Below are 27,281 nucleotides of genomic sequence, written 5' to 3'. Positions count from 1 at the left end.
CGCGGCGGCTGCCGCCGGGCCCGAACCCCGGGAGGCCCGCGGCCAGGCGCCCTGAGGGGGCCCGGGGGGCCGCGTCTGCCGCCCGCGGAGCGCTGCGCTGCCAGCCGCCGCGGCGGGGCGGTCTCCCAGGCCAGGTCGGCGGCGGTCGGCGGGGCGGCGGCTGCAGCGGGCCCGCTCAGCAGGCCGCGCTCCCCTCCCCTCCGGCTCCGCGCCGCTTGCAAATGGCGGACAAAATGGCGGCCGGTCAGCTGACGGCGGTAACCCGGACCGGGCGGCCCGCCCCCAGAGGCCCCGCCTCCCTATAAACCCCGCCCCTTCACCCCGAGGCGCCGCGTTTCCCTGACGACGCCAGACAGCCCAATGGAAACGCAGACAACGGCCTCCGGGACGCTCGGCCACGCCCCCTCCAGCTCAGGGCTCTTCCCTCTCATAGGTCAGTGACCTCCGGAACTCCACCTACTTCCTCGTTCCGGTTGTAACCACGCCCTCTACGCTCTCCCTCCCTGGCCCGCCCCTCAGTTAAGTGACAGGTGTGGGCGGGCCCATCTGTGGGCGGGGCCTGCTATGGGCGGGGCGCCCACGTGGAGCTTCCCAGGGTGGTTCCTGGAGAAGAATCCAGCTCCGCCCTTTCTGATTCTAAAAGCTGACGGTGTCAGAGAACCTCCAAAACCGACTCTGCGGCGAACCGATCCTGAGTCTCCTGCACATCTCGCAAAATCCTGTGATATGGGCAGGACAGCGATTAACATGGCCACGTGGAAAAACTGAGGCCCAGAACTAGGACTTCAACACAGTCTTTCATTCAACGAACTTTATTGACAGCCTACTATGTGCCAGGCCTTACCAGTGAATGAGATACACTTGGTTCCTGCCCACCGGGATCCACCATAAAGAGAATAAAAAAGCAAGCCACAAACTGGAGTAAGATATTAGCAATACATATATCTAACAAAGGACTTATATCCACAATACAGTTAAACAGAAAATAAAGCAGAACCAAACAAAAATTCCTGCAATTCGCAAAGAAAAAGACAAACCAGTTAAAACATGGCAAAAGATTGTGAATATGCATTTCACAAAAGAAGATATCCAGGGCTTCCCTGGTGGCGCAGTGGTTGAGAGTCCGCCTGCCGATGCAGGGGACGTGGGTTCGTGCCCCAGTCTGGGAGGATCCCACGTGCCGAGGAGCGGCTGGGCCCGTGAGCCATGGCCGCTGGGCCTGCGCGTCCGGAGCCTGTGCTCCGCAATGGGGGAGGCCACAGCAGTGAGAGGCCCGCATACTGCCAAAAAAAAAAAAAAAGAAGATATCCAAATGGCCAATAGGCTGCTGTATCTCAGTTATGAGGGAAAAGTAAATTTAAACCACACTGAGATATTTCTGTACCCCCATAAAAGTGGCTAAAATTAGGGCTTCCCTGGTGGCGCAGTGGTTGAGAGTCCGCCTGCCAATGCAGGGGACACGGGTTCATGCCCCGGTCCAGGAAGATCCCACATGCCGCGGAGCAGCTGGGCCCGTGAGCCATGGCCGCTGAGCCTGCGCTTCCAGAGCCTGTGCTCCGCAATGGGAGAGGCTGCAACAGTGAGAGGCCCACGTACCAGAAAAAAAAAAATAAGGCTAAAATTAGAAAGATTGCCAATTTCAAGTGTTGCAAGGATGTGGAGCAACTGCAACTCCCCTGTCTTACATTTCAGGTAGGAATGTAAAACTACACAGCTACACTGGAAGCCTTTGCAGTGGAAGCACAGAGTCTTAACCACTAGACTGCCAGGGAAGTTCCCTGGCTGTATCTTTTAAAGCTAATATATGTATGCCCTTTGACCCAGCAACTCTACTACTGTACCCAACAAAAATGCATAAATACATCCACCAAAGACTTGGACAAGAATGTTCACAGCAGCCGTATTTATATTAGCCCAAAACTCAAAACGATCCAAATGTCCATTGACATAAAATGGATATGTAACTCCTGTGGTATATCCAACAACGGATTACTATGCAGCAACAAAAAAGAATAAATCACTGGGACTTCCCTGGTGGTCCAGTGGTTAAGACTCTGTTCTTCCACTGCAGGGGGTTCGGGGTTGATACCTAGTCAGGGAACTAAGATCCCACATACTGCTCAGCATGACCAAAAATAAAATAAAATAAAATAAATGGACCCTGAAATAACAGAGAGACAAGAATAAGCAAAGACTATACTATAGCTACTACAAATACACTCAAAGTTTGAAAAGAAAACATGTACACAATGAAGAGAGAAAAATGAAGATTTAAAAAATAAACCAGGGCCTCCCTGGTGGCGCAGTGGTTGAGAGTCTGTCTGCCAATGCATGGGACACGGGTTCGTGCCCCGGTCCGGGAAGATCCCACATGCCACGGAGCGGCTGGGCCCGTGAGCCATGGCTGCTGAGCCTGCGCGTCCGGAGCCTGTGCTCCGCACAGGGAACTAAGACCCCACAAGCCATGCGCAGCGTGCAGGATCTTAGTTCCCCGACCAGGGATTGAACCCAGGCCCCCTTCAGTGGAAGCGCCGAGTCTTAACCACTGGACCACCAGGGAAGTCCCAGGCAATACCTATTTTCAGATAAATAAAAGCTGAGTGAATGTGTGGCCAGTAGACATACAATAAAAGAAATGTTTTCATTCCTAGGTTTTAGCATCAAAAAAAAAAAAAAAAAAAGAAAGAAAGAAAAAGAAAATAAAAAAGAAAGGAATGTTAAAGGAAGTTCTTTGGACAGAAGGAAATGTTACCAGAGATTTGAACCTATGCAATGGAATGAAGAACACAAGAAATTTTTTAAATGTGGTTAATGCAATTTTTTTGTTTTTTAATTTGGCTATGTCAGGTCTTAGTTACAGCATGCAGGGTCTTCGCTGCAGCATGCGGGATCTATTTCCCCAACCAGGGATCGAACCCAGGCCCCCTGCATTGGGAGTGCAGAGCCTTATCCACTGGACCATCAGGGAAGTCCCAATATAATTATTTCTTTTTCTTTTCTTTTTAAAATAGTCTCTTCCTTGGGCCTCCCTGGTGGCGCAGTGGTTGAGAGTCCGCCTGCCGATGCAGGGGATACGGGTTCGTGCCCCGGTCCGGGAGGATCCCATATGCCGCGGAGCGGCTGGGCCCGTGAGCCATGGCCGCTGAGCCTGCGCGTCCGGAGCCTGTGCTCCGCAACGGGAGAGGCCACAACAGTGAGAGGCCCGCGTACTGCAAAAAATAAATAAATAAATAAAATAAAAATAAAATAAAATAGTCTCTTCCTTACTGCATTCAGGGTTTTTAAAAAATTAATTAATTTTATTTATTTATTTATTTTTGGCTGCGTTGGGTCTTCATTGCTTTGCGCCACCTTTCTCTAGTTGCGGTGAGCGGGGGCTACTCTTTGTTATCGTGCACTGGCTTCTCATTGCAGTGGCTTCTATTTTGGAACATGGGCTCTAGGCGCGCGGGCTTCAATAGTTGTGGTTCGTGGGCTCTAGAGCTCAGGTTCAGTAGTTGTGGCACACAGGCTCAGTAGTTATGGCGCATGGGCTCAGTAGTTGTGGCTTGTGGGCTCTAGAGCACAGGCTCAGTAGTTGTGGTGCATGGACTTAGTTGCCCCGCGGCATGTGGGATCTTCCTGGACCAGGGATTGAACCTGTGTCCCCTACAATGGTAGGCAGATTCTTAACCACTGTGCCACCAGAGAAGCCCTAAAATTATTTCTTAATGTCTTCAGATGATAATTCCCTTTTATTTTGTTTTCTTTTTGTGGTACGCGGGCCTCCCACTGCCGTGGCCCCTCCCGCCGCGGAGCACAGGCCCCGGACGCGCAGGCCCAGCGGCCATGTCCCACGGGCCCAGCCACTCCGCGGCATGCGGGATCCTCCTGGACCGGGGCACGAACCCGTATCCCCTGCATCGGCAGGCGGACTATCAACCACTGCGCCACCAGGGAAACCCGATAATTCCCTTTTAAAGAAAAACTAACAGCAATGTACTGTGAGATTTATTTTACAACATATTTGAAGTAAAACAATAGTATATACAGAATGGGAGGTGGAAATGGAAATGTAAGCTTGTAAGGGTCTTACATGATGTGTGAAACAGTATGTTTTAACCCTAGTCATATTCAGAGACAGAAAGTAGAATGGTGGGGGCCAGGGGCTGGGGGAGGGGTGGAGAGTCAGTGTTTCATGGGGACAGAGTTTCAGTTTGGGAAGATGAGAAAGTTTTGGAGATGGATGGTGGGGATGGTTGCCCAAAAATGTGAAGGTACTTAATGCCACTGAGCTGTGCACTTAAAAATGGTTAAGATAGGGCTTCCCTGGTGGTGCAGTGGTTAAGAGTCCGCCTGCCGATGCAGGGGACACGGGTTCGTGTCCCGGTCCAGGAAGATCCCGCATGCCGCGGAGCGGCTAGGCCCGTGAGCCATGGCCGCTGAGCCTGCGCGTCCGGAGCCTGTGCTCCGCAACGGGAGAGGCCACAACAGTGAGAGGCCCGCATATGGCAAAAAAAAAAAAAAAAAAAAAAGGTTAAGATGGTGAATTTTATATTTATGTGTATTTTACCACAATTAAAAATTAATGCATAGGGCTTCCCTGGTGGCACAGTGGTTGAGAGTCCGCCTGCTGATGCAGGGGACACGGGTTCATGGCCCGGTCCAGGAAGATCCCACATGCGGAGCGGCTGGGCCCGTGAGCCACGGCCGCTGAGCCTGCGCGTCCAGAGCCTGTGCTCCGCAACGGGAGAGGCCACAACAGAGAGAGGCCCGCGTACTGCAAAAAAAAAAAAAAAATTAATGCATAAAAATCCACTATGAACAGTATATCAACATTTACAGGAAGACAGGATCTGAACCTGCACTTGACCAAATCTCCTCCTCTCCTCCTCCTAATCCCAGCCCTGTCAGATGCAACTGAAGGGATACACACAATGTGGTCCCTCCACACACGGGAGCATCACTAAGCCACGAAAAGGGGTGAAGCCCCGACACTCGCTACAACGTGGATGGACCCTGAGAACATGATGCTCAGTGAGAGAAGCCAGACGCAGAAGGACACACAGTGTGTGATTCCACTGATAGAAAACGTCCAGAACAGGCAGATCCACAGACACAGAGAGTGGATACCTGGTTGCCAGGGACTGGGGATAGGGGGTGACTCTGATGGGGACAGGCTTCTTTTGGGGTGATGGAATGTTCTGGAGCTGGATAGAGATGATTGTGGCACAACTGTGGGAATGTACTAAATACCACTGGATTGTACACTTTACAGAGTGAATTGAACATGAACTGTATCTCAATAAGGCTGTTATTTAAGAAAATGACAAAGTAATTTCCAGTACAGCTCGGCTGGGCTGAGTGGTGTGTGTTTGATGACTGACTAAACAAAGGTGTGGATGGGTGACTAGGTGGCATGATACAAAAGCAGCCCACAATTGAACGTAAATTGGTGCAGACACTATGGAAAACGGTATGGAGGTTCCTCAAAAAACTAAAAATAGAGTTACCGTATGTTCCAGCAATCCCGCTCCTGGGTGTATATCCAGACAAAACTCTAATCCAAAGAGATACGTGAACCCCTATATTCCTAGCATCACTATTCACAATAGCCAAGACATGGAAACAACCTAAATGTTCATCGACAGAGGAATGGATAAAGAACATGTGGTACATATATACAATAGAATACTACTCAGCCATAAAAAATAATGAAATAATGCCATTTGCAGCAACATAGATACAACTAGAGATTATCATACTAAGTGAAGTAAGTCAAAGAAAGACAAATATATGATATCACTTAAACATGGAATCTAAAATATGACACAAATGAACTTATCTACAAAACAAAAACAGATTCACAGACATAGAGAACAGACTTGTGGTTGCCAAGGGGAACAGCGGGGTGGGAGAGGGTTGGATTGGGAGTTTGGGGTTAGCAGATGCAAACTATTAAATATAGGATGGATAAACAACAAGGTCCTACTATAAAGCACAGGGAACTATATTCAATATTCTGTGGTAAACCACAATGGAAAAGAACATGAAAAAGAATATATATATGTATAACTGAGTCACTTTGCTGTACTGCAAACTAACACAACATCGTAAATCAACTATACTTCAATTAAAAGAAAAAAAACCAAACAGCCCACAGTTGAGCCTCACTGCCCCGCTGGGAGGAAACGACCCCACTTTCCAGATGAGGAAACCAAGGCCTCTGAGCTGTGCCGGACCCGGGTCAGCCAGCAGAGCCTGGGTTCTTTTCGATGGCGTCATCCTCCTCCCTGAAGCCCTCCCTGATGGACCCCGGCTCCACAGGGATGTGGTTGTTTAGCTGCTCCTGAGCCCCGCACACAACAGGTGCTCATAAAGGCGAGGTGACCACGCCTTGTGGGTGCTCCCGCCCCCCAGGACCCTCTTTTCTGAGGCTGAGAGAGGAAGCAATGCTCCCAGAGTCACCGCGGCCAGCCTGGCGGTGGCTTTGCGCTCATGGGGGTGGGGCCAGTGCCTGGCCCTGCTCCGAAGTGGGGATGTGCCCCAGCAGGGACCTCAGGCCGGCCCTCCTTCCACCCCCGCAGCGGCTGAGGAGCTGATTGGTCCACCTCGCGGCCTCCAGCCACCTGCTGCTGTCTGTCTTGGGGCCACCCTCCCCATGCTCCATCCTGTCCACCAGGCCCAGCGTGGCAACAGTGGGGTAAGAGGGGCAGAGGGAGGCCTGGGCAGAGGTGGGGGTCCCTGGGATCTGGGAGGGCATCCCTGAGGTCCACAGGGGTCCCCGACTCCTGTGGTTGCCCACACACACCCTTAGGGGCACCCCCTGGCCCACTGGGCCCCTTCCCCACGGCCTGCTCTGGCCCCAGGGATGGGTCACACTAACGCTGGCACCAGAGACCCTGGGACCCCTAAGAGCAGGGCTGTGGAAGCCAACAGACGGGTTTGGCGCCAGCTCTGCACAACCTCTGGCCCACGCTCCACCTCCAGCCTCAGTTTCTTCATCTGCCCTATGGGAGCAGAGATGGCCAGAGGAGGCGGCAACTCCAGCGTTGGGGTTTGGAGGCCCAGGACCCCTGCCCCTGCCTGCCATGGCCAGAACCAGGCTGGTCCGGCTGCTGGGGCTTGAGCTCCTACACCCAGGGTGTCCGGGGGGAGGCTGGGTGCCAGGAATAGGGGGTGAGGATGGTCCAAAGGGAGACCCCAGGGGGGCAAGGGCCTAGGAGGGGCTGGGCCCCACGTTGGCCTGTCCTGCTGGCCTCAGGCACTGGATAAAAATAGTCGCTGGTCTCTGAGAACATGAGCCGACCCTGGAGCCAAGGGTTCCAGTTTGGGCTCTTTGCTCACCTCTGTGTGACCATGGCCAGAACCCAGCCCACTCTGGGCCCCAGCAGCCCAGCAGCCTGTCAGGAGGGGTCCTGAGGCAGGCCTGAGGGGTGCAGGGAGAGTGCCTGCCGGAGGGCTGTGGCCGTGCCCTCCGTGTGAAACTACCAAGGAAAGGTGGCTCCAGGCAGAGGGACAAGCAAGGCGGTGTGGGGAGGTAGGGAGCCCCCTTCTCCCCAGGTCAGGCCCAGGCCCTGAGCCCAGGGGCTCAGCAAATGCAGGCTGCCTCTTGCCTCTTCCCCCTTCCCCCCAAGCCGGACTCTGGACCTGCGGCTTCTCAGACGTCTCCATGACAACCAGGGCCTTGGAAGAGTTGGATGGAGGCCTGGGCAGTTGCCAAGTGGACGAGGACCTCTCTTCACTGGCTGACCCCTGCCCAGGCCAGCCCCGGGAGGACAGGGCTCAAGGTAGCCAAGAGGGTACCACAGGATGAAGCCCACGCCCCCATCCTCCTGTTGAGCCAGGTGGCTCACCTTCAGGGACCAGGCCTTGGCCTCCCACACTGGACTGACTTAAACCATGCCCCCCATTTCCAACCTGTGTCCATTAGTGTGTCGGGGGTTTGTAAAGAGACCGGAGAACACAGGTGCTGGGCCACACAGGTCAGGGTTTGAATCCCAGCTTGGCAGTGACGTGCTGTGTGCCTTTATGCAAGGCTGCCTCTGAGTCTGTCTGCTTTCTAATTTGCAAAATGGGAGCAGTCATCTGCCCCTTACCCAGCGGAAGTGAGCGGAGGGTGGGATCAGCCTGGGGGTTTCCACGACTGTGAGTGTCCCTCTTTTCCCGCCAACAGCGACATCCAGGCTGGCCGACTCCAGCAGCTGGCCCCGTGTGAGTAGCCGGGGCCCCGGGGTTTCAGCCCAGGGTGCCCCTAGAGTAGGGGACATGTTGGCCAAGAGGGTGCGTTTCTGCAGCCCATGGGAAGGGTTTGGTCTCCCTTAGGGAAACACCCAGGATGACATGTTACTCCCCACAGGATTCTCAGGAGCCGGCGGCCGCTGAGGGCAGCCCCGCAGGCGGTGTGGATGCTTGGCCCAAGAAAACAGAAAAGGAGCCTGTGGCCAAAGTGGCCTGCGGACCTGGTAAGGAGAGGCTGAAAGCAGGAACAAGTGGGTTTCCGGGAGGCAGGGGTGAGGTGGGGGATGGGTGTGGACCAGCATGGGGGTGGGGGTTCAGCTCTGGGCTGGGTCCTTGGATCTGGGGGGCAGTGTGATAGCATGCATGGGGCTCCTGACTGGGGGCTGTCTGGGTGTCACAGGCCGTAACTCAGTGGGCTGTGGGAGCCTCTGCTAATTCATGATAACACCAGCTTAGGTGCCACTAAGCTTCAGCTAATTATCTTCTAGAATATTCTGGGCATCCCAGTGAAGCGGCCAATCCAGCAGGGCTTAGTTCCTCGCCCAGGGCCGCACAGCCGGGCAGGGAAGAGCTGAGTTTAGCCGCGGGTCGGCCCCACACGGCCTGCGCCCAGCCCGCACTTGCTCCTGCAGGCCCCCGGAGCCCCGCGCAGAAGAAGGCGCAGGCCGCGCCGCCCTCGCAGCCGCCCCCCACGCCCCCGGTCCTGAGCGAGGAGCTGCTCTGGGGACACCTGACGCTCAACAAGTGTCTGGTGCTCGCCTCGCTCGTGGCGCTGCTGGGCTCCGCCTTCCAGCTGTGCCGCGGTGAGCCTGCGCCGCTGCACGTGGTTACTCCCTCCCGGAAGCGCAGACAGCCCAGGGGACGGGTCTGTGCGCTCCCACTCTAGGCCGTACGCGCCCCCTTCCCCCCAGTATGGACCTTGTGAGTGAGGGGGGTTCCCCCGCCCCGTGCACTTCCTGCTCAGGGACAGACTGACCTTGTGCACCCCGACGGTCACGCCCGAGTCCCTCTATCCAGGACCAGCTTTGACCCCCGCCTCCCACAGACCTTAAGAGGAGCCCTGCCCCCCCCACCCCCCAGGAAGGACCTCGGTGCACCTCCCTTCCCCGGTGACCGACCCTCACCGCCCCCCCGACTCCCACCCCAGGCCTTGCAGGCCCAGGATGGGCGTGTGCGCCCTCGTTCGGTAGCGTGCCGCTTTCTCTGTGCGCCAGGGCGGACGCTCCTGTGGCCCTCAGAGAAAGGGGAGCATCCTTTTGTAGCCTGAATGAGGGAGGTTTGAAGGGAAGGTCATCGCAGCAGCGGAGACTGGGAACCCCTTCCCAGGGCTCGGAGGGACCCAGCCCAGCCTCAGCATACCTGGTGGGGTCCGGCTGGGCCCCCTTGCATGTCCCCAGGGAGAGGGGGCTCTGGGGGCAAGGGTGGTGATGGACGGTGTGCAGTGGTTGGTCCCCTGGGCCAGGCTGGCATCCCCTCCCGTCCCCTCCCAGAGGCCGTGGCGGGGGAGGCGGAAGCCCCTGCGCCTGTCCCTGAGCCGTGGGTCCTGCCAAGCTCGTCCCTGAAGGAGCCAGCGTCACCCCTGGTAAGCACTTCCTCAAGTGACCTGTCAGTGGGGCCTTCACTGGGGGAAGGGGCCTGGGCCGTGGAACTCTGCGCCAACCCCACCCCCCCACACTGTCCGCGTTGCAGCCAAAGTCCGTGGCCTGGGCCCCCCCACTGGGACCGCCCGAGCCCCCGGCGAAAGTAGAGGAAAGGGCTGCGGTTCCCAGGAGCAGCGGGGCTGCAGGGAAGGACAAAGGGGAGTCTGAGGAGGCCGCTGAGGAGGAGCGCGTGCCGCTTGCCGACCGAGGGCCCAAGGAGAGGCGGAGGAAGGCGGAGAGGCTGAGAAAGGAGAGGCCCCAGAAGGAGAGGCCACAGGAGGAGAGGCCGAGGAGGGAGAGACCCCGGAAAGAGGAGAGGCCGCGGGCTGCCGGGGAGGCCCTACCGCGACGCTGGGAGGCGCGCGAAGGGGGCCATCGGGCATGGGCGCGAGAGTCTGGAGACCCCGAGCATAGGAAGAGGCAGGCCTGGGCCTCCCCGCGGCGCCCCGACGAGGAGGACCAGCCTCCCGGCCGCCAGAAGCACCACGCGGGCAAGGGGCGGGACTGAGCCAGACCTGGGTCCTGCGTGGGGGTCCCTGAACCTCTGCTCGACTGCCCCGCAGTTTCAGCAAATAAAGCGAGTGCTGTGGTCCCCCTCATCGCCTGCTCCTTTGTGCCCGGATCCCAGAACCTGCCCGAGGCCTGAGTGACAGGGATGGGGAGCTTTAGGCGGCTGGTGGGGGGGCGGGGGCAGGGAGGCAGTGGGTGCCAACGGGGAGGACGCGGCCCTGCCCGCCAGAGGAGAAATGGGGGAATGAGGCCTCACGCCTGTCCCCAGACATGCACGGACACCCCAACCACGTGCTTTTGGTCTTTATTGGGAGCGATGAAGGGGTCCGAATAAATACAGGCCGGCCGGGGCATGGCGCGGGGTCACCGGCAGCCGCACTCGGTGGCCACCATGTTGGGCACGTGGTGCGCGCTGATGCGCTCCTCGGACAGGCTGATGAGGAGCTTGCCGGCGTAGGCCGTGGGCACGCAGCAGGGCGGGCGCTCCAGGGCAGCGCCGCGGGCCTGCATCTTCAGCAGGAGCACCACGTGGTTGCCGTACCGCGGGTTGCGGTCCGATTGCGGCCAGCCGCACGCGCCCTGGCAGTTGTTGGCCTGGTACGTCTCGGGGATAAGCACCGAGCGCTCGGCGCGGAGGTCCACGCTCAGCTCGCGCAGCCCGCACGGCCCGTCAGTGGCCGCGGCGCCGGCGCTGCGCTGCGCCCGTGCCGACCCCATCCGCTCCCGCCCGCGCCACTCGGCGCGCAGGCCCTGTAGCGCTTTCAGCAGCAGCAGCGCGCGCAGCGGGCCGCCGGGGCCACCCGGGTCCCCCGGGCACAGCGCCAGTAGGCGTGCCAGCAGCGGGGTGGCGGCGGGCGGCAGCCCCGGGAGGCCGCGCAGTTCCGCGGCCGCCGCCTGAAGCTCGGCGGCCACCCGGCGCGCTAGGCCCGCGGCCCACAGCGCGGACGCCGGACCCTGCAGTGGCGCGCGGACCCCGGGGGTGGCTGCCGTGGGCGGCAGCAGCAGCAGCAGCGGCTCCTCGCCGTCGAGCAGGCGCTCCAGCGCCGCGGGGTCCGACAGGTTGACCTGGCCCTGCGGGAAACCGGCCAGCGCGCCCGGGTCCAGGGCCAGACGCGGCGGCGAGGCTCGGGACGCGGGTCCCCGCAGCGCGCGCACCAGGCGCGTGAGCGTCTCCAGGAAGGGATCGGCGCTGGGCGGCGCCTCCTCGGGCTCTGGGGACGGCCTGGACGGCAGAGTGGGGGGTCGTGAGGGCGCAAGGCTGCGTCGCTCCCCACTCCCCGCGCCCCCAGGCCCGGGCCCGCGCGCACCTGGGCTGCGGGAAGGGCACCGAGTCCAGCCGGCCGTGCGCGGGCATCGGCGCGGGACCCCGCGGCGGCAGCAGGAGCAGCGCCGGGGTCATCCGTGTGAAGCAGCGGGAGTCGGCGCCGAACAGCAGCGCCTGCAGCTGGGCGGTGCTCAGCGGCGTACCTGCGAGAGGAGGCGCGTGCGCGGCGCTGCTTCAGCGCCGGGGGTCTGGGGGTCGAACGCAGCCGTCCCCACGCCCCGCGGCATCCCTGTCCCTGCCTGGGCGAGACCTACCGTTTCCGCGGCGCCGCAGGGTCAGGACGAGCCCAGGCCCGCGCCAGGCCGTCTCGGGGCGTCCCACAACCAAGGGCAGGTAGCTGGAGTCCTGGCTCAGGCAGAGGCTCTGCGGAAATGAGGGCTCAGCCAGGCAGTGGGTGCGCGGGACGCCAGCCCCGCTCTGCCTGCTGCCCTTAACATCCCTTCAAGATTCCAACCTGGGCACTTGCAGCCTTTTTGTTAAACCCAGTTAAAAAAATCAACAAAACCGTAACCCCTTCCTCGCCCCGAGCGAGGGCCCCTGGTGGCTCAGGGGCAGTCCCCTTCACTCCCTGGTACCTGGGCGCCGGGCAGCCCGGCCCCGGTGACGGTGATCTCCGGGCCAGGCCCTGGGTACAGCACCATCAGTGCCAGCTCTTCGGGGTTGGCTCCTCCAGGTGGAGGCTCCTGGAACCTCAGCGAGGGTGTCGGCTCCCACGTCACTGCGGCCACGACAGTGGGGAAGGCAACGCCTGAGCCCCTCTCCCAAGCCTGTCCCAGTCCTGCACGAGGGAGAGCCCCCACCCCACCCAGAGCCCCGGGGAACCTAGTGGGAGAGGCTTGACGCCCCTGGACCCCAGGTGTAGGGCTTCCTTGGGACACGGGTGGCCTGGGGAGGAGTGACGGACACTGTGGGCAGTAGGGTGGAGCCCTTGGGGTCTCTTGGTCTGGGGATGCCCTGGGGGGAAGCCCTTCCTCGTAGTGGGTCTGAGGCCAGCGGTCCTTGGGGACAGGCCCCCTGGGCAGCCTGATCAGGGAGTGGGGGGAAGGGCCCTCCTCCGCTGGACCTTCAGGCTGTGTTGGCCCTGCCTCCTGTGGCTCCCAGGTCGGCGGAGAGGGGACCCTCCCCAGGCACTGCAGGAGGACTTGCGGCCCCAGACAAGGCAAAGATAAGGTCACCCACCTCTGTGGCCATCAGCCTCCACTTCCCGAGGGTTCTCCCACCCCGGGGCACCAGAGCCGGCCCCCCCGCCCAGGCCCCCGGGTTAGGGCCCCACGTACCTTCCTCCAAGTGTAGGACCACCAGCCGCCGCCCCCCGGGTCCCCCAAGCCATGCCTGCAGCTGCTGCAGATGGGGCAGGGCGGGCTGCCCGTCTCTGGGGGGGCAGACCGCAAAGGTGGCCAGGTCCCGGGGCCCCCAGTGGGCGCGCCTCACGGCCTCCAGGAAGGCCCGCTCATAGCCGCTCAGGGCCCCCACCACCCGCAGGGGAGCACTGCTCCTGTTGCCACCCCCATCCAGGGTCACCAGGCACAGGGGGTCCCGAGGGCTGCCTGGTGGCCAGACCCCAGGGGGTGGCCAGTCCCAGTCTTGGTGGAAGATGAGCCCTCCGCTGCCTGGGGTTGTCTCCCTGGGCAGGGCCGGGGTGCTGGGGACCTCTCCCCTGAGGGTCCTGGCCCCCAGCAGGGCCCCCATTGCCGACAGCACCAGGGCCAGCTGAGAGAGAGGTGGACCCTGCATCGTGGGAGCTTGGAGGGGCCGGGCTGCCCCAGCTTATATGGGGGAGCAAGAATGTTTGTGCCAGAGGGCGGCCCCTATCTCCTTCAGGGATGTGACCTTGGGGGCCAGTGCCCGCCGTGAGCCCGGGCAGGCTGGCAGCCTTCTCAAAGCCCCTTCTGTTCCGGCCCGGCTGCCTATCTATTTTCTTCTCACCAGTGCTACAAAGTGTGGCCTGTGACCCATTTGTCAGACTGTCCTTGACGAGTTTTCCCCTTTGGAGCCAGGAGCAGGAATGTGAGCAGGGAGTGTGTGGCCCAAACAATCAACAATTTGGGGGGGGTGGAGGGTGCTGGAGGAGGGCAGAGGTCTAGGGCCCCTGCCCCACAGGACCACTGGGTAGGTGGGGGGCGACCCCCCGCACCCACTGCACGCTCGCTCACCATGCCTTCGGGGCCCACAGAGACCCCCAAGGAGAGCGAGCAACCTTTGCTCTGCTCTCCTCCCAGAGGACGACCCCAGACCCACTGCTGGCCAGCAGGGTCTGTCCTCACCCAGCAGCCTCCAGGGCACAGCATTGCCAGCGGCCACCCCCTGGGGTCCTGGTGGGGCCCCAGCCCTGAGCCACCCCCACAGGTGGCGGAGAGCAGCCATGCGTGTTCACCCACAGCAAGTGGGTGCTTCCCGCCCACCCACCCGCCGGCCGGCTGGCCGGCCAGCCCACACAGCAGTGCACTCCATGGTTAGCAGAGACTCTTTAATGGGCTCTGGGAACACGGCCCAGCCCTGTACAAAAAACTCAACTTCACTCTGGGGGGCGGGACACAGGAAAACAAGGCCAAACTTGCTGGGACAGGGGTGGCTTTTCAGTTGGTGGGGGGAGGGGGAGGAATGTTCCCAGGGCCTTCGGAGGGCAGCGGGGGCCTCAGCATCGGGGGCATGGGAGTCGGGGGGTGCACCCCAGGATTTGAGGGGTGAACTCCAGGAGGCTGGGGATGGACCCCAGGAGCTGGAGGATGGACCCCAGGAGCTGATGGGTGGACCCCAGGAGGTGGGGGGTGGACCCCAGGAGGCTGGGGGTGGATCCCTGGGGCTGGGGGGTGGACCCCGGGAGCTGGTGGATGGACCCCCGGGGCCTGGGGGTGAACTGCAGGAGCTGGTGGGTGCACCCCTGGGGCCTGGGGGTGAACCCCAGCAGATGGGGGAGGATGGACCCCGGGGGCTGGAGGGTGGACCCCTGGCGCTGGAGGGTGGACCCCCGGGGCTGGGGGATGGACCCCTGGAGCAGGGGGGTGGACCCCAGATGCTGGTGGGTGGACCACTGGTGCTGGCGGGTGGACCCCAGGAGCTGGGGGGTGTACTCCAGACGCTGGGGGGTGGACCACTGGTGCTGGGGGGTGGACACCGGGAGCCGGTGGGGGCAGCTGAGGGGGGCCCGGGGGCCCCGAGGACGCAGGCCCACTGGGCGGCATAGGGGGCAGGGGCAGGCCTCCTGGCGGGGGCGGGGGCAACGACTCGGGCAGTGGCGGCCGAGGGGGCAAACCATTCATCAGCGGGGGTGGGGGCCGCTTCACCCCAGGAGGCCCGGCAGGGAGGCTCGGCGGGGCCGGTGGCTTCTCCATCTTAAAGTGGAACTGGAGGAAAAACTGGACAGAAAGAAGAGGCTGAGCGCGGCCCCTGGGCCTTGGGCTGGGAGAAGGTTCGGGAACTGCCTGGACCTGCAGTGACTCACCTGCTTAGTTTCCCGGTTCCAGTGAGTCCAAAACTTGCCTTCAGCCTTGTCAATCTCCCTGCTCGGCACCTGCGTGGGGTGGAGCAGGGGGCAGAGACGGGCCCTCAGGACCACGAGATGGCCCGGTTGAGGAGGCCCTTCTGTGAGGGGACAGGGTCTAGCTCAGGGGTGACAGAGTCGACTGATGTCCTTGCTGCACTGCTCGGCAAACCTGCAACCCCGAGAAAGTCGTGATCTACGCTATCCCATTAACGTCCGTCTGGGGACCAGATCCAGTCACGGAATCCACGAACAACCAGCAGCAGGGACACCTTACTGCTGGGGCCATGTCAGGGGTCTCTGCTTCTTGGCGGACACCCACCTCGGACGCCCAGCCCCTGGCCCTCACGCTGCCTTATCCTTTGCCACCCCCTCAAGAGGCAAGGGCCCAGAGGGATACCCCTGGCCCTGGCAGGAAGGGGCATCCTGGAGTGGGCCAGAGGCCAGCTGCCAGGACGGAGCAGACTCCTCAGCCGGCTCCCCACCTCTCGGGGGTCCAGCACGCTACCTTGAAGGCGATGGTCTCGTAGGGCTCGGCGGCCATGAGCAGGTACTGCCAGCGCCGGTCCGGAGGCTCGATCCTCTGCTCGTAGGCGGACATGAAGCGGTGGCGGGGCATGATGCCCTCGGCGATCTCGGGGTAGTCGATCTGTGGGGACACGGCCGGGTGGCAGCACCGCCTCTCAGGGAGCCCCTCCCCTCAGGACTGAGTCCCCAGCCTTTGCTCACCTGGAAGAGGAGGCTCTGCTGACCCATCTCCGTGTCCCTCTGCTTGGTCACTGCAACACAGGAGGTGTCAGGACCAGCTAAGGGGCCCAGGGGCTGGCCTAACACCACCCACAAATGGGAGAGCAGGCCTGGGGGTGGTCACCTGGCTGGGGAAGCACAAGAGCCATCCGCAGCTGGACGGGCATCACCCGGGGCTGGGAGGGCTGCACCCCGGGTGCCATCTGCCCCAGATCACACGGGTGGGGGTGGTGGTGGGAGGGAGGTCTCCCCACTGCCCGCCGCCCCCGACCTGGGGAGCACCGAGTGTGAGGGTCAAGACTGTGCCCCCACTTCTAGGAGAGGATGCCCACTGCCAGAGATCTGTGGCTTTGGGCTGCTTTCCACACGGGTGCTCAGTGTCTCCCCACTACACCCAGGAAGACACCAGATGGCCTGGACTGGCCAAAAAGCCTGTGGTGGCCTCCCCAGGGGAATAGTACCATCCCTGTCCTGGCTCACCAAGCAGGCCCACCCCAGGGCCTTTGCACGCCACTCCCCGAAACGCCAGCCACACGCAGGATGTCCCCACCTTACCAAGACACCTATCAGGTGGCCTGCCTTCCCCCCACCCGGCAACATGGTCCCATGTATCCCCTGTACTCCAGCTGGGCCGCTTGACTGGCTTTCCAAACCAGGTTACCACAGGCGCTGCTGCACGCGCAGACCCTCACCCCCTCTTCCTTTCTCCTCAGGTGAAGAAGAGCCAGCACCCAGTTCCGAGATCAGAGGAAAGAGCCACACCAGGGCCCGCGGTCGCGTCCCACAAGCTCACCCACCTTTGCTAGGAGCGTAACGAATGGCGACAGGCACGGACCGGACAGGACACCACGCTCCCCGCCCCTCCTCGGCATGTGTGTGAAAGTTCAAGGCAGGAAGGCGGTCCCAGCCCCCAGGGAAAGAAGCCCTCTGACAGGAAGTGAGTGGAGACACTCCCCAGAGGTGGATAGTGTGGGTGTGGGTGTGGGTGTGGATGGGTGTGAGGCTGCCCGCCAAGGCCACAAAGCATCCTTACCTTTGTAGCCCGGGCGGCCGATCTTCACGAACTTCTTCACCTCCACCTTGACCTTCTCTGGCGCCGGCTGGGCTGGGGCCTCCTTGGCCTCCTTGGCTGCTCGCCGGGCCCTGCAGGTGGGACGGACATGGTGCTGAGGCCCCTCCACACAGGCCGCCAAGGCCACAGGCCCAGGTGCCAGGAGTGCCACACCCCCGCCCTGCCCCAGCCAACCTTGGAGCTTCAAGGTCAGGGGGGACGGGGGTCAAGTGAGGTGACAGCTCTGGTGGGGGTGAGCGCCGGGCATGGGAAGGGGCGCAAAGTACTCACAAGTTGGTCTGATGCTTTTTCCCTTGTGTGTGCGCGAGGTAACTCCCCTAGAACGGGAGAGGGACACACAGCTCAAGACAAAGCAAGCAGGGAGGTGCCGGTAGGCACCCGATCGCTGCTGAGTAGACGAGCGCTAGTGGGTCTGCACACAGGGGAACGAGACCCCCAAAAGCCGGAGGTGAGGCAGGCCTCCGGAGGGTGCGACGCAAGCAGTCTCACAGTGTGGGCTGTGGACACTGCTTGGAAGTGGTGGGGAAACCCGGGAGTGATCATGTCCCGTGATGCCATCTCCACGATGCCCCAGGGATGAGACACGCGAATCAGTGGTTCTCAACTGGGGGGCGGTGGGGGGCGGGGTTCTGACCCCCGAGGACAGCATGCCCAGGACGGTCCTTCCCGGAGGATGAGCAGCCCCAGTGCCGCGGGGAGACCCTCCCGTATCAGGCTGTTCAATTCAGTGCTGCCGTCCAGGGCTGGGAACCACCAGAAACAAAGCACGTCCTTCACACGAGAAAAGGGACAAAGGGACCTACTCGTGCCAGGAGAGGGGCCCAGCGCGAGGGAGCATCAGACTCTCGCCTGCTTCAAAGGCGCAAACTAGAGCCACACTGGCTAGACTTCATGACCCCGATCCTGACATGGAACGTCCCAGGATGTCCCCACATTCCCAGATACACATCTGTGGCAGCGGTGCCACCGCTACTGAAGGAAATGGACGGAAGGACTCCGAGTCCACAGCAGCGCAGGTGGGGCGGGGCAGGGGCGGGGCAGGCCCGCACCTCATTGTTGTGCAGCGTCAGGCACAGCTTGCACTCGTAGGAGCCCAGATGGTTCTTCATGAAGTACGGGTCCTGCGGAGGAAGCACGCTTGTTATGCGGTGGGAGGGGCCCTGGGGACCCCGCACAGGCGTGAGAGAAGCACGGCTGCCCCTGGCGGGCGCTGAGACAACACCACTCCCTTCCGGGCAAACGCTCGCGGCAGAAGAGGGCGGGCAGAGGACAAGCAGGAGCCCCCAAGGCAGCACCGCGGCCCCTGGGAACCCTCGACACCGCAGAGTCCACTGGGTGGGGCTGGGGCTGACCATGCGCCCCTGCAGCAAGCTCCGGGGAGGGGTCCTCGGCAGCCTGGGGCCCAGGAGGCAGAGCCGAAACAGCACCGCCGCTCATCCATCTCCACAGCGCCGACCAGGCCAGCACTCCTCGTGCCGCAGCACAGCCGGACGCGGGCAGAGGAGAAGCAAGCGGGCCAACCTGAGGCCCTAGGGGACCCCATCTCTGCACATCCCGTGAGTGGGGCAGGGGCTCCAGGGCCAACTGGTGACCACCCAAGAGGCGCAGAGCAGACGGCAGGGGTTCAGGTCCCAACTCCACCGCCAGGGACCGTGTTGTCATTGGCGATGACAATCCCACCCTCAACTCTGTTTCCTCATCTGGAAAATGGGGAAGAGAAACAGAACTGACCTCCCAGGCCAGGCCTGCGAGGGGCTTTGGGGTTGCCCGGCACACGGTGAGGGCTCGACACACCTCAGGGCGTTTCAAAGTCTAAGAGGACCCATACACTGAACACCAAGGGGCACATCGAGGACAACTCTGCCTCCAGGGTCCACTGGGCAATGTCTGGGGACGTCAGTGGTTGTCACGAGTTGGGGGGCTCCTGGCATCAAGTGTGGAGGTGAGGGTGCTGCTCCACACCCCACAGTGCCCGTGATGGCCCCCACGCCCCAGGGAATGACCCGGCCGCACGTCCAAGCTGAGAAACCCTTAGTCAGTTATTCGCGAAAATCTTGAGTCTGCTCCCTGCTCACACTGGACACCAGGATAAATCCCCGATAGTCAGCTGGTGTAAACCAGGGGGGCCCCCAGCATCTGTATCACCTCCTCTCCCTCCCACTCAGGTGTGGACTGAAATGTGTGCAGCATCCCAGGACCGCAGAGGTCACGTGGTCATGGAACCCAGTCTCCTGGGGTCAGTGGAATCCCTATCCCTGGTGTCTCACCGGAGGTGATTCCGCCCCCCCGGGGACACTGAGCGACATATGGGGACATCTGTGGCCGCTGTGACTGGGGAGCTCCTGGCTGTGACTGGGGAGCTCCTGGCATCTGGCGCGGGGGCAGGGCAGGGATGCTGCTGCACACCCCACAGCGCCCAGGGAGACCCACATACGTGTCCCCAGGGCCGAGGCGGAGGTCTGTCTCCCTACAGCTCTGTACGGATAAGCTGCTGTCCTTCGCTGCCCGTGGTGCCATCAGGGCCCCCACCACTGGCGACTCCCCACACCTCTGGTTAAGTATAGCTTCCTGTGGTAACAGACCCTTCAAACGTGGGGCTACGAACAGCAGCCGGCCTCTGGTGGACACTGAGAGCTGCCACTCCAGGTGAAGCTCCCTGGTGCAGGGTGGGCCCAGGCGGTGGGAGGGCACGGGTACCTTGTTGATGTCGATGGTCTCCAGGGCCAGCTGCCGGAGGCGCTCCCTACGGTCCCGGTTGCTCTCAGAGGAGGAGGCCACGCCCCCGCTCCCGGTCTTGCCTCCGGGGCGATGCTGGAAGTCCATGGTGAGGACCCTGGGGCTCTACCAGACCAGAGAGGAAACCTGTGGAGGCCAAGGGGCGGCTGTGAGGCTGCGCAGGAGGCCTCACCCTCCTGGTTCAGCCTCATCCCCCACCTCACTCTCGCCGCCCTCAGCCCCACGCCCAGGCTTCACCAAGTCTCTTTCAGTGGCCGAGGGTCCACGATGGGCCAGGCACATGGAAATGAAAAAGAAGAAGAAACAGGGCATCTCCAGGTGACCTTGTGGGTGGACTGAGGAAGTCCCCCCAGCCTGAGGAGTGCAAAGGCCCAAGGACCCAAAATGGTAAAGGGCAAAATGAGACCAAGCTCTCACTAATTAGTCTCACCTCCTCCAGGAAGCCTCCCCAGACCGCCCAAGCCCGTGCTGTTCACTCCCTCCTCTGAATTCCCTTTCTGATCGTCTTACACTTACTTCTCGCAGCCTAAATTCTGCTTCTCTGGCTCAGCTGTACATTTGCTGGAAACAAGGAACACATCTACCAACCTATCCCCCACCCCCCACTGCCTAACGCACAAGGTGTTCACGGCTCGTTCGCGGCCGAGGAAGGCTCTCCCGAGCCCTTGATGTCTCTTCCTGCCCAGCCACTGTTTCCCACCCTCCTTCAGGCTCAGTTCAGACCCAACCTCCAGGAACCTCTCTCTCATCTTACACTCCCTTTCCCACTGGTCAATGTTGGCCCCAGGCCCCTGGTATCTTGTCTCTGTTGGGGTAAATTCACAGGGATGGGGCCCAGGAGTGAATATGACCCCTGCCAAAGATGGCCCTATCGCAGGGGTTCCTGGACGTGTCACCTCACAGGGCAGAGGAGATTTTGCAGGTGGGGTTAAGTTAAGGCCCCTGAGATGGGGAGGACCCTGGATTCCCCAAGGGGCCTAGTGTCATCACAGGGTCCTTATAAGAGGGAGGCGGGGGGGGGGGTCAGAGGCCGAGGGAGACGGGAGCTGCTGCGCTGCTGGCTGTGAGGATGGAGGAGGGGCCGCGAGCCAGGGATGCGGCGCCTCGAGAAGCTGGAAAAGGCGGGAACCGATGCTCCCCTGGAGCCTCCGGAAGGAATAAAGCTCAGTGAGACTCACGTTGAACTTCTGACCTCCAGAGCTGCATCATGAACTTAGGTCGTTTAAGCCACTAGGTTTGTGGTGGTTTGCTGCACCGACCACAGGAAACGAACAGTCCAGGCACCAGCCAGCTGTGCCACTGACCCGCAGTGTGACTTGATGAGTTTACAAAAACCTCACATATGGTGACCAGCGGGGTGACCTAGTTGGCTGCAGAATCCCAGGACTAGACTTTTTATTTCATGCCAAGTCCACCCAGAGCCGCCAACTGGTAAAGGCAAAACACTAACAGAGCCAAGAGTTCCAGTCAGTTTGGGGGGAGCCCAGTTTCTTCTTAAGCAGCCAGAACAAGCTCTTGTTCTAGTCGGGAGTATGTGCCACAGGTGTTGTGAAAGCACCTGTGGAGAGGATCTGACTGGCTCAGGAAACCCAAACGCAAACAAATACTTGATCACTCACCACATTACAGTGAATGCCAGTACCTATCAGAGACTGAGATGAGGCCAGGGTGAAAAGGGGGCAGGTCCATCAAAACCCACTCGCTGGGGCTTCCCTGGTGGCGCAGTGGTTAAGAATCCGCCGGCCAATGCAGGGGACATGGGTTCGAGCCCTGGTCTGGGAAGATCCCACATGCCGCAGAGCAACTAAGCCCGTGCGCCACGACTACTGAGCCTGCGCTCTAGAACCTGTGAGCCACAACTACTGAAGCCCGCGCACCCAGAGCCCCTGCTCCACGAGAGGAGAAGCCACCGCAATGAGAAGTCCACGCGCCGCAACAAAGAGCAGCCCCCGCTCGCTGCAACTAGAGAAAGCCCGCGCGGCAACGAAGACCTGATGCAGCCAAAAAAAAAAAAAAAAAAAAAAACAGAAAAATAAACAAAAAAACCCACCCGCTAAGCAGCAGGCAACACCCCTTCCCTTGGTCTGTGTCCAGCAGGCAGGAGACCCAGCTGGTGCTCCCAGCCCAGGGGAGATCAGGAGCCTTTTCTGGGAAGAGAGTACCAGAGACAGTATTCTCAGACACTGACGGTTGGGGCCCCCCGCACTCCCCAAACCCCAGCACTCTGCCGGGCCCACTGAGCTCACTAGAATGAGAAGCACTGCTCTCCACAAAGACTGGTAACTTCACATAAACACATGCAAAGAAACGTGTGTATCAGAGAAAAAAGAAACCTGGTGGAAACGTCAATAGAAGATGCTAACGTCCTCCCGGATGACAGGAGACGTTACCACATCGTGAAACTAGAACAGGTGCCAAAGGTGAGCACGGTGAATTAAAACCAGACGAACCCTGGGACTTCCCTGGTGGTCCAGTGGGTAAGACTCCGCGCTCCCAATGCAGGGGGCCTGGGTTTCATCCCTGGTCGGGGAACTAGATCCCACATGCTGCAACTAAGAGTCCGCATGCCACAACTAAGACCCGGTGCAGCCTAAATAAATAAACAAATAAAGTTAAAAAAAAAGACAAACCCTTTAAAAGCAAATACGTGATGAACCTGACAAAACAATGAATACGAGCGCTTGAAGGTAAGAGTCAAAGAAGGCTTTCATAATGAAGAACAGGGAAATGAACAACAATAACAACAATAATAGCAAAATAATAAGAAGCAAAGCAAGAACCTAGAAATCCCGGACTGAAAACAGAACGAAACGGGGACACACTACTATATTTAAAATAGATAACCAGGGCTTCCCTGGTGGCGCAGTGGTTAAGAATCTGCCTGCCAATGCAGGGGACACAGGTTCGAGCCCTGGACCAGGAAGATCCCACATGCCGCGGAGCAGCTAAGCCCATGTGCCACAACTACTAAGCCTGCGCTCCAGAGCCCGCAAGCCACAACTACTGAGTCCGTGAGCCACAACTACTGAAGCCTGTGCACCTAGAGCCCGTGCTCCGCAACAATAGAAGCCGCCACGACGAGAAGCCCGCGCACTGCAACGAAGAGTAGACCCTGCTCGCCACAACTTGAGAAAGCCCGCGCGCAGCAACAAAGACCCGACGCGGCCAAAAATAAATAAATAAAATAAATAACTTTATTCAAAAAAAAAAAAAGATAATCAATACGGACCTCCTGCATACACAGGGAACTCTGCTCAATGCTCTGCAATGACCTATATGCGAAAAGAACCTGAAAAAGAGCGGACACATGTATGTGTATAAATCACTTTGCTGTACGCCCGAAACTAACACGATGTTGTAAATCAACCATAGACCCACATGAAATAACAACTAAAAAGAACAAACGTGGAGAATATCATCAAAGGAATGACCTATGAAATAAAAGAAAATACCCCAGGACTGAAAGGACCTAATCTTCAGAAAAAACAGAAAAACACTCTCAAACGAAGAAAATATGAAATTTCACAACACTAACGAAAACCTAGAGTTTCTACTACACAGAAAGAAAATCAGAAACAAGAGGTCGGAAACCAGAACGGGACGAGAACCTTCGGGACAGCACGGAACTCCTATGACGGGCAATGCTTTCACAATTCCCACCGGGGGCTTTTGATTTGGAACTTTACACCCACACTTCTGACTGTGAGGGTAAATAAAGCCGTTTTCAGCTAACCGAGAGCTCAATATAAAAAAATAGTCGACTTCTTCAAAAGCTACCTGATGAGCTCTGATGGAAGAAAGGAAGGGGAGTAGATGGTCACACTGAAAACAAGCCAGCCCAGGGGAGCCCGGACAGCAGGTTCTAGGACAGCTACTCAGCTGCAAGGTGGGGCTCCAGTCCCGACCGGAGCAGGAGGATGCCAGCTTTGAGAGGGAAGTTTCCACGGGGGAAAGGAAAAAAGGCATCCATTTGTTTCAAACTGTGGGAAAATACAACCGCTAGGCGTGTGGGGTGAAAACGCTTTGAGTACAAAGGTTTAACAACAAGCAAACAAAATCAGGCGAATAGGAAAAGTGAAGAAGTTAATGAGCTTTGGGGGACAGGAGGAAGAATGGTATAAGAAACCTAGACTGACAAGCGGGGAAGTCACTTAACCTCAGGGCTTCGCTTGCGAAACGGGCCCAGCTAACGGGCTCTGGTGGTCTCGGGCGCGGTGCCGGGCGCTCCGCCTCCGGACCTTCCTTTCTACTCGGTGGGCCTGGAACTGGGGCCGCCGTCACCCCTATCCAGGTGAGTCCCGGACCACAGAGCCAGCAAACCAACGGACGAGTTCCCGGGCGCAGGGAAGGGGCCCCGGACCACGGGAGCCGCCACCCGACCCGACCTGACCCAACCCGACCCAACGGGCCTTTGCAGCCGGAGCTCCTAGAGGGCGGGGGTGGGGGGGGTCGGGCCTGCCCAGCGCCGGGCGGGGACTGGGAGCCAGCGCCCGCCCCCAACCCGCGCCCCTGCCGAGGCGCCCCTCGCCCACTCCCCTCCAGGGAGCCCCTCGCGGTCGCCGCCCTAGCCCCGCGCGGCTCTTAACTCTCACCCGCGGCCGAACTGCCGTCGGCTGTTAGGCCACCACCTCTGCGGCCGCGCCGACTTCGTTCTGCACATGCGCACCGCGGGCTAAGGAAGCACTTCCGAGGGCAGGCGGGGCGGGGTTTTCCGTGTGCGCATGCCCGCCCCGCCCAGCGGCGCGGGCTAGACGCTTCGGAGGCTGGAGGAAAGCGGGCAGCAGAGAGTGCAGGCCGGAAGCCGAAGCGCGCGTGCGCATCGGCTCTCAATGTCCTTTCGGTGGGCCAAACTCGCGCGGAGCCAGTTCTCGCGGGATAGCGAGTTGCTTCTTGTTTCCCACTCCCGTCCGCCTGTTCCCTTGAGTACTGGGCGCTATCGGTCGTGGGGGTGCTTTATTGTTTCCACCCCGGGTCCACCTTGTTGCCTGGTTACATGACAACCGTCCATCTTGCCTACTGCCCTGCCCTGTGCGCCCCACGAGGGTTCTACTCGGCCCCGGCGGCCCCCGGGACGCTTCTGCCACTCGCCGGTGTAGGACAGGCTGAGCGGCCCGGAAGCGCGCAGGCGTGGTAGCTCCGGCCGCGCTTCCGGGACGACGCCGTGGGACTCTTTTGACGCCGGCAGCGGCGCGAGCAGGGACGGCGGCCCGGAGGGCGCGGCCCAGCGCTCCGCGTTCTGGGTCCCAGCGGCGCCATGCGCTATAACGAGAAGGAGCTGCAGGCACTGTCCCGGCAGCCGGCCGAGATGGCAGCCGAGCTGGGCATGCGGGGCCCCAAGAAGGGCAGCGGTGAGCGGCCCGGGGCGCCGGAGCGGGCGGCCGGGCGGCAGGGGGGCGGGGGTGGGCAGCCGCGGAACCCGCGCGAGCCCGCCTTGTTCCCGCAGTGGTGAAACGGCGGCTGGTGAAGCTGGTGGTCAACTTCCTCTTCTACTTCCGGACGGACGAGGCGGAGGTAGGGCGGCGGGCAGGGCCGGGAAGGGGGCGGGGAGGGCCGGGAAGGGGGCGGGGGCGGGGGTTGGGGTCGGGGTCCGGGTCCGGGTCCGGGTCCGGAGTTGTGGCGGGGGGGGCGGCCGCAGTTGGAGGGCGGGGGTTTGGAGTCGGGGGCGGGGCGGGGGGCGGGCAGGTTCCCGGTGCCCGCCCCCATGCCCCTGTCTGCCCCTAGCCCGTTGGAGCCGTGCTGCTGGAGCATTGCAGAGTCGCTCAGGAAGAGCCCAGCGGCTTCTCCATCAGTGAGTGCGGCCTGGGGCGAGGCTACTTGACCCCGTCCCTCCCCGCTCCACCCCGGCGCGGCCCCGCCTGAGTCCCCAGAGGCTGAGTCCAGTGTCCCGGGCAGCCCCACTCGCGCTGGCTCCTCCGGGTGGGGGCCCAGGCCAAGCGTACTACCCGAGAGGCCGCCCTTGTCTTGTTGGGGAGCGCTGCCCTCTCGGGGTGCCTCGCTGTAACTGTGTCATTTCTCCTGGGATCAGGGCCCTGTGCTGGGGGACTGGGAGGATTCTCCTGGGTCATCTTGAGAGGGTGGGGTCTGCAGGCGAAGACGGAGCTTGTAACTAGTCTCGTGGGGAGGCTGCAAGAAGAGTGCCACAGACTAGGGGGCTTAAACAGCAGAAACTTACTTGTCCTAGTTCTGGGGGGCAAGAAGTGTGACATCAAGAGTGTTGGCATGGCTGGTTCCTTCTGAAGGAGAATCTGTCCCTATGATCTCTCTCCTGGCTTCTGGGGGGTTGCTGGCGACCGTTTTCACTCCATCTCTGCCTTCCTTTTCGTGGGATCTTCTCCCTTGTGTGGTCGTGTCCAGGTTTCACTTTTCTTAAGAACAGCAGTTCTGTTGGATTAGAGGCTCACTCTAGTGCAGCGTGACCTCAGCTTAACTGCTTGTAACTACTTAGACCTGCAGTGATTCCACATCCAGATAGATTCATAGTCTTGGGAGGGGACACAGTTCAGCCGACACCCAGCTGGTGGGAAGCAGTGGGCCCAGGCGGGCCGGGGCTGGAAAGGGGACAGTCATGGACAATGGCAAGAGGAAGTTGAGGGCTGGGTGGGGGGGAGGTGGGAGGGAGCGGGGACAGATGCGGGCTACTCCTTCCGCAGGCTTCCTAGAGGACCCAGAGAGGAAGTATCACTTTGAATGCTGCAGTGAGGAGCAGTGTCAGGAGTGGATGGCTGCTCTGCGTCGAGCCAGGTGGGGTGCGGCCACCTTGGGGGCCTGGGACAGGGGCGGGGCAGGCCCTGTGGACTCACACCACCCTCCTCCCCAGTTATGAGTTCATGCGGAGGAGCCTCATCTTCTACCGGAACGAGATCCAGAAAATGACCGGCAAGGTGTGCGTGGGTGCAGGGGTGGGAGGTGGGGGTCTTCTGGGCCCAGGCTCATGCCGTCCCCCCCACCCCCGCCATCGTCCACCCACACAGGATCCCCTGGAGCAGTTCGGCATATCGGAGGAGGCCAGGTTCCAGCTGAGCGGCCTGAAGGCATGAGTCCGGGTGTGGGGCTCCTCAGCTTTCCTGCTGGGGGCTGGATGAACCCTCCCTGGGTCCAGGGTTTCTTGGCCAAGCCTGGATTTGCCGTGGGAGGTGTCTTGGTTTAAAGATTTTAAAAGCCGCAGGACCCGCAGGGGCTGTCTTTTTGAAGAAACAACCCAGCAAGCCCCTTCTGGATGCACTGGAACCCACTGGACTGGTTTGGCACCTCAGTGCCACATGCTGCTGCCAGGGGACAGGTGTCCTCTCCCAGGAGCTGTGTCCAGCCCCTTGGGTGCGTCCATCCAGCCCTGGCAGGTGCCTGAGGCTGGTGCAACTCTCCTGCCCCGTGCAGGCTGAATGTACAACATTAGGTGATGCTGTGAAGGGCGTGGGCCCGTGCTGGGGCTGCTGTGAATTCTCCTGCTGAAGGGGCAGGCCCCGGCCGGACGCCTCTGGGCAGAGCTGGAAGGTGCGCCTTTGGGGTGGCCGGTTTGTTCTGTTCAAATAAAGGTACCTCTTTTTCACACGG

General features: G+C 60.6%; 4 protein-coding genes across 5 annotated transcripts; 2 read left to right on the top strand and 2 right to left on the bottom strand.

Annotated features, from left to right (window-relative positions):
- Positions 1-7,651: 7,651 nt before the first annotated feature.
- On the top strand, positions 7,652-10,368 carry JSRP1 (junctional sarcoplasmic reticulum protein 1; the record flags this gene model as incomplete). The annotated part of the gene is made up of 6 exons (XM_079703297.1): positions 7,652-7,769; positions 8,156-8,193; positions 8,339-8,471; positions 8,853-9,023; positions 9,711-9,802; positions 9,910-10,368. 6 exons carry the CDS (start codon positions 7,652-7,654, stop codon positions 10,366-10,368), a joined length of 1,011 nt encoding a protein of 336 aa, XP_079559423.1.
- A 289-nt stretch (positions 10,369-10,657) lies between these two features.
- Positions 10,658-13,428, bottom strand: AMH (anti-Mullerian hormone; the record flags this gene model as incomplete). The annotated part of the gene is made up of 5 exons (XM_079702312.1): positions 10,658-11,592; positions 11,678-11,837; positions 11,949-12,057; positions 12,270-12,412; positions 12,972-13,428. The coding sequence occupies 5 exons, from the start codon at positions 13,426-13,428 to the stop codon at positions 10,734-10,736; spliced, it is 1,728 nt and encodes a 575-aa protein (XP_079558438.1). The 3' UTR covers positions 10,658-10,733.
- Positions 13,429-14,147: 719 nt separating this feature from the next.
- SF3A2 (splicing factor 3a subunit 2) lies at positions 14,148-23,908 on the bottom strand. 2 transcript variants are annotated; one of them, XM_079703816.1, is made up of 9 exons: positions 23,887-23,908; positions 19,692-19,856; positions 18,044-18,115; positions 17,265-17,311; positions 16,956-17,065; positions 15,905-15,954; positions 15,684-15,824; positions 15,137-15,205; positions 14,148-15,050 (listed from the first exon to the last, which is right to left on the bottom strand). In XM_079703816.1, the coding sequence occupies exons 2-9, from the start codon at positions 19,815-19,817 to the stop codon at positions 14,271-14,273; spliced, it is 1,395 nt and encodes a 464-aa protein (XP_079559942.1). In that variant the 5' UTR covers positions 19,818-19,856; positions 23,887-23,908; the 3' UTR covers positions 14,148-14,270. The 2 variants fall into 2 exon arrangements, with proteins under 2 accessions (XP_079559942.1, XP_079559943.1); XM_079703817.1 differs by lacking the exon at positions 23,887-23,908 and adding an exon at positions 20,247-20,330.
- Positions 23,909-24,929: 1,021 nt separating this feature from the next.
- On the top strand, positions 24,930-27,281 carry PLEKHJ1 (pleckstrin homology domain containing J1). Its single transcript, XM_079704075.1, has 6 exons — positions 24,930-25,078; positions 25,174-25,241; positions 25,452-25,518; positions 26,381-26,471; positions 26,548-26,611; positions 26,702-27,281. The coding sequence occupies exons 1-6, from the start codon at positions 24,985-24,987 to the stop codon at positions 26,765-26,767; spliced, it is 450 nt and encodes a 149-aa protein (XP_079560201.1). The 5' UTR covers positions 24,930-24,984; the 3' UTR covers positions 26,768-27,281.

The sequence above is a fragment of the Hyperoodon ampullatus genome (genome assembly GCF_949752795.1).
Source record: "Hyperoodon ampullatus genome assembly, chromosome: 4".
Taxonomy (NCBI): Eukaryota; Metazoa; Chordata; class Mammalia; order Artiodactyla; family Ziphiidae; genus Hyperoodon; species Hyperoodon ampullatus.
This window is presented reverse-complemented; position numbering and strand designations above follow the sequence as displayed.

Coding starts and splice junctions, on each gene's coding strand:
- SF3A2 (XM_079703816.1), bottom strand. CDS start 19,817: ATGGACTTCCAGCATCGCCCCGGAGGCAAGACCGGGAGCGGGGGCGTG. Junction 17,066..17,264: donor AAAAAGCATCAGACCAACTT/GTGAGTACTTTG, acceptor TCCCACCTGCAG/GGCCCGGCGAGCAGCCAAGG. Junction 15,825..15,904: donor AGCAGAGCCTCCTCTTCCAG/GTGAGCAAAGGC, acceptor GTGTCCCCACAG/ATCGACTACCCCGAGATCGC.
- PLEKHJ1 (XM_079704075.1), top strand. CDS start 24,985: ATGCGCTATAACGAGAAGGAGCTGCAGGCACTGTCCCGGCAGCCGGCC. Junction 25,079..25,173: donor GGGCCCCAAGAAGGGCAGCG/GTGAGCGGCCCG, acceptor TTGTTCCCGCAG/TGGTGAAACGGCGGCTGGTG. Junction 26,472..26,547: donor GCTGCTCTGCGTCGAGCCAG/GTGGGGTGCGGC, acceptor CCTCCTCCCCAG/TTATGAGTTCATGCGGAGGA.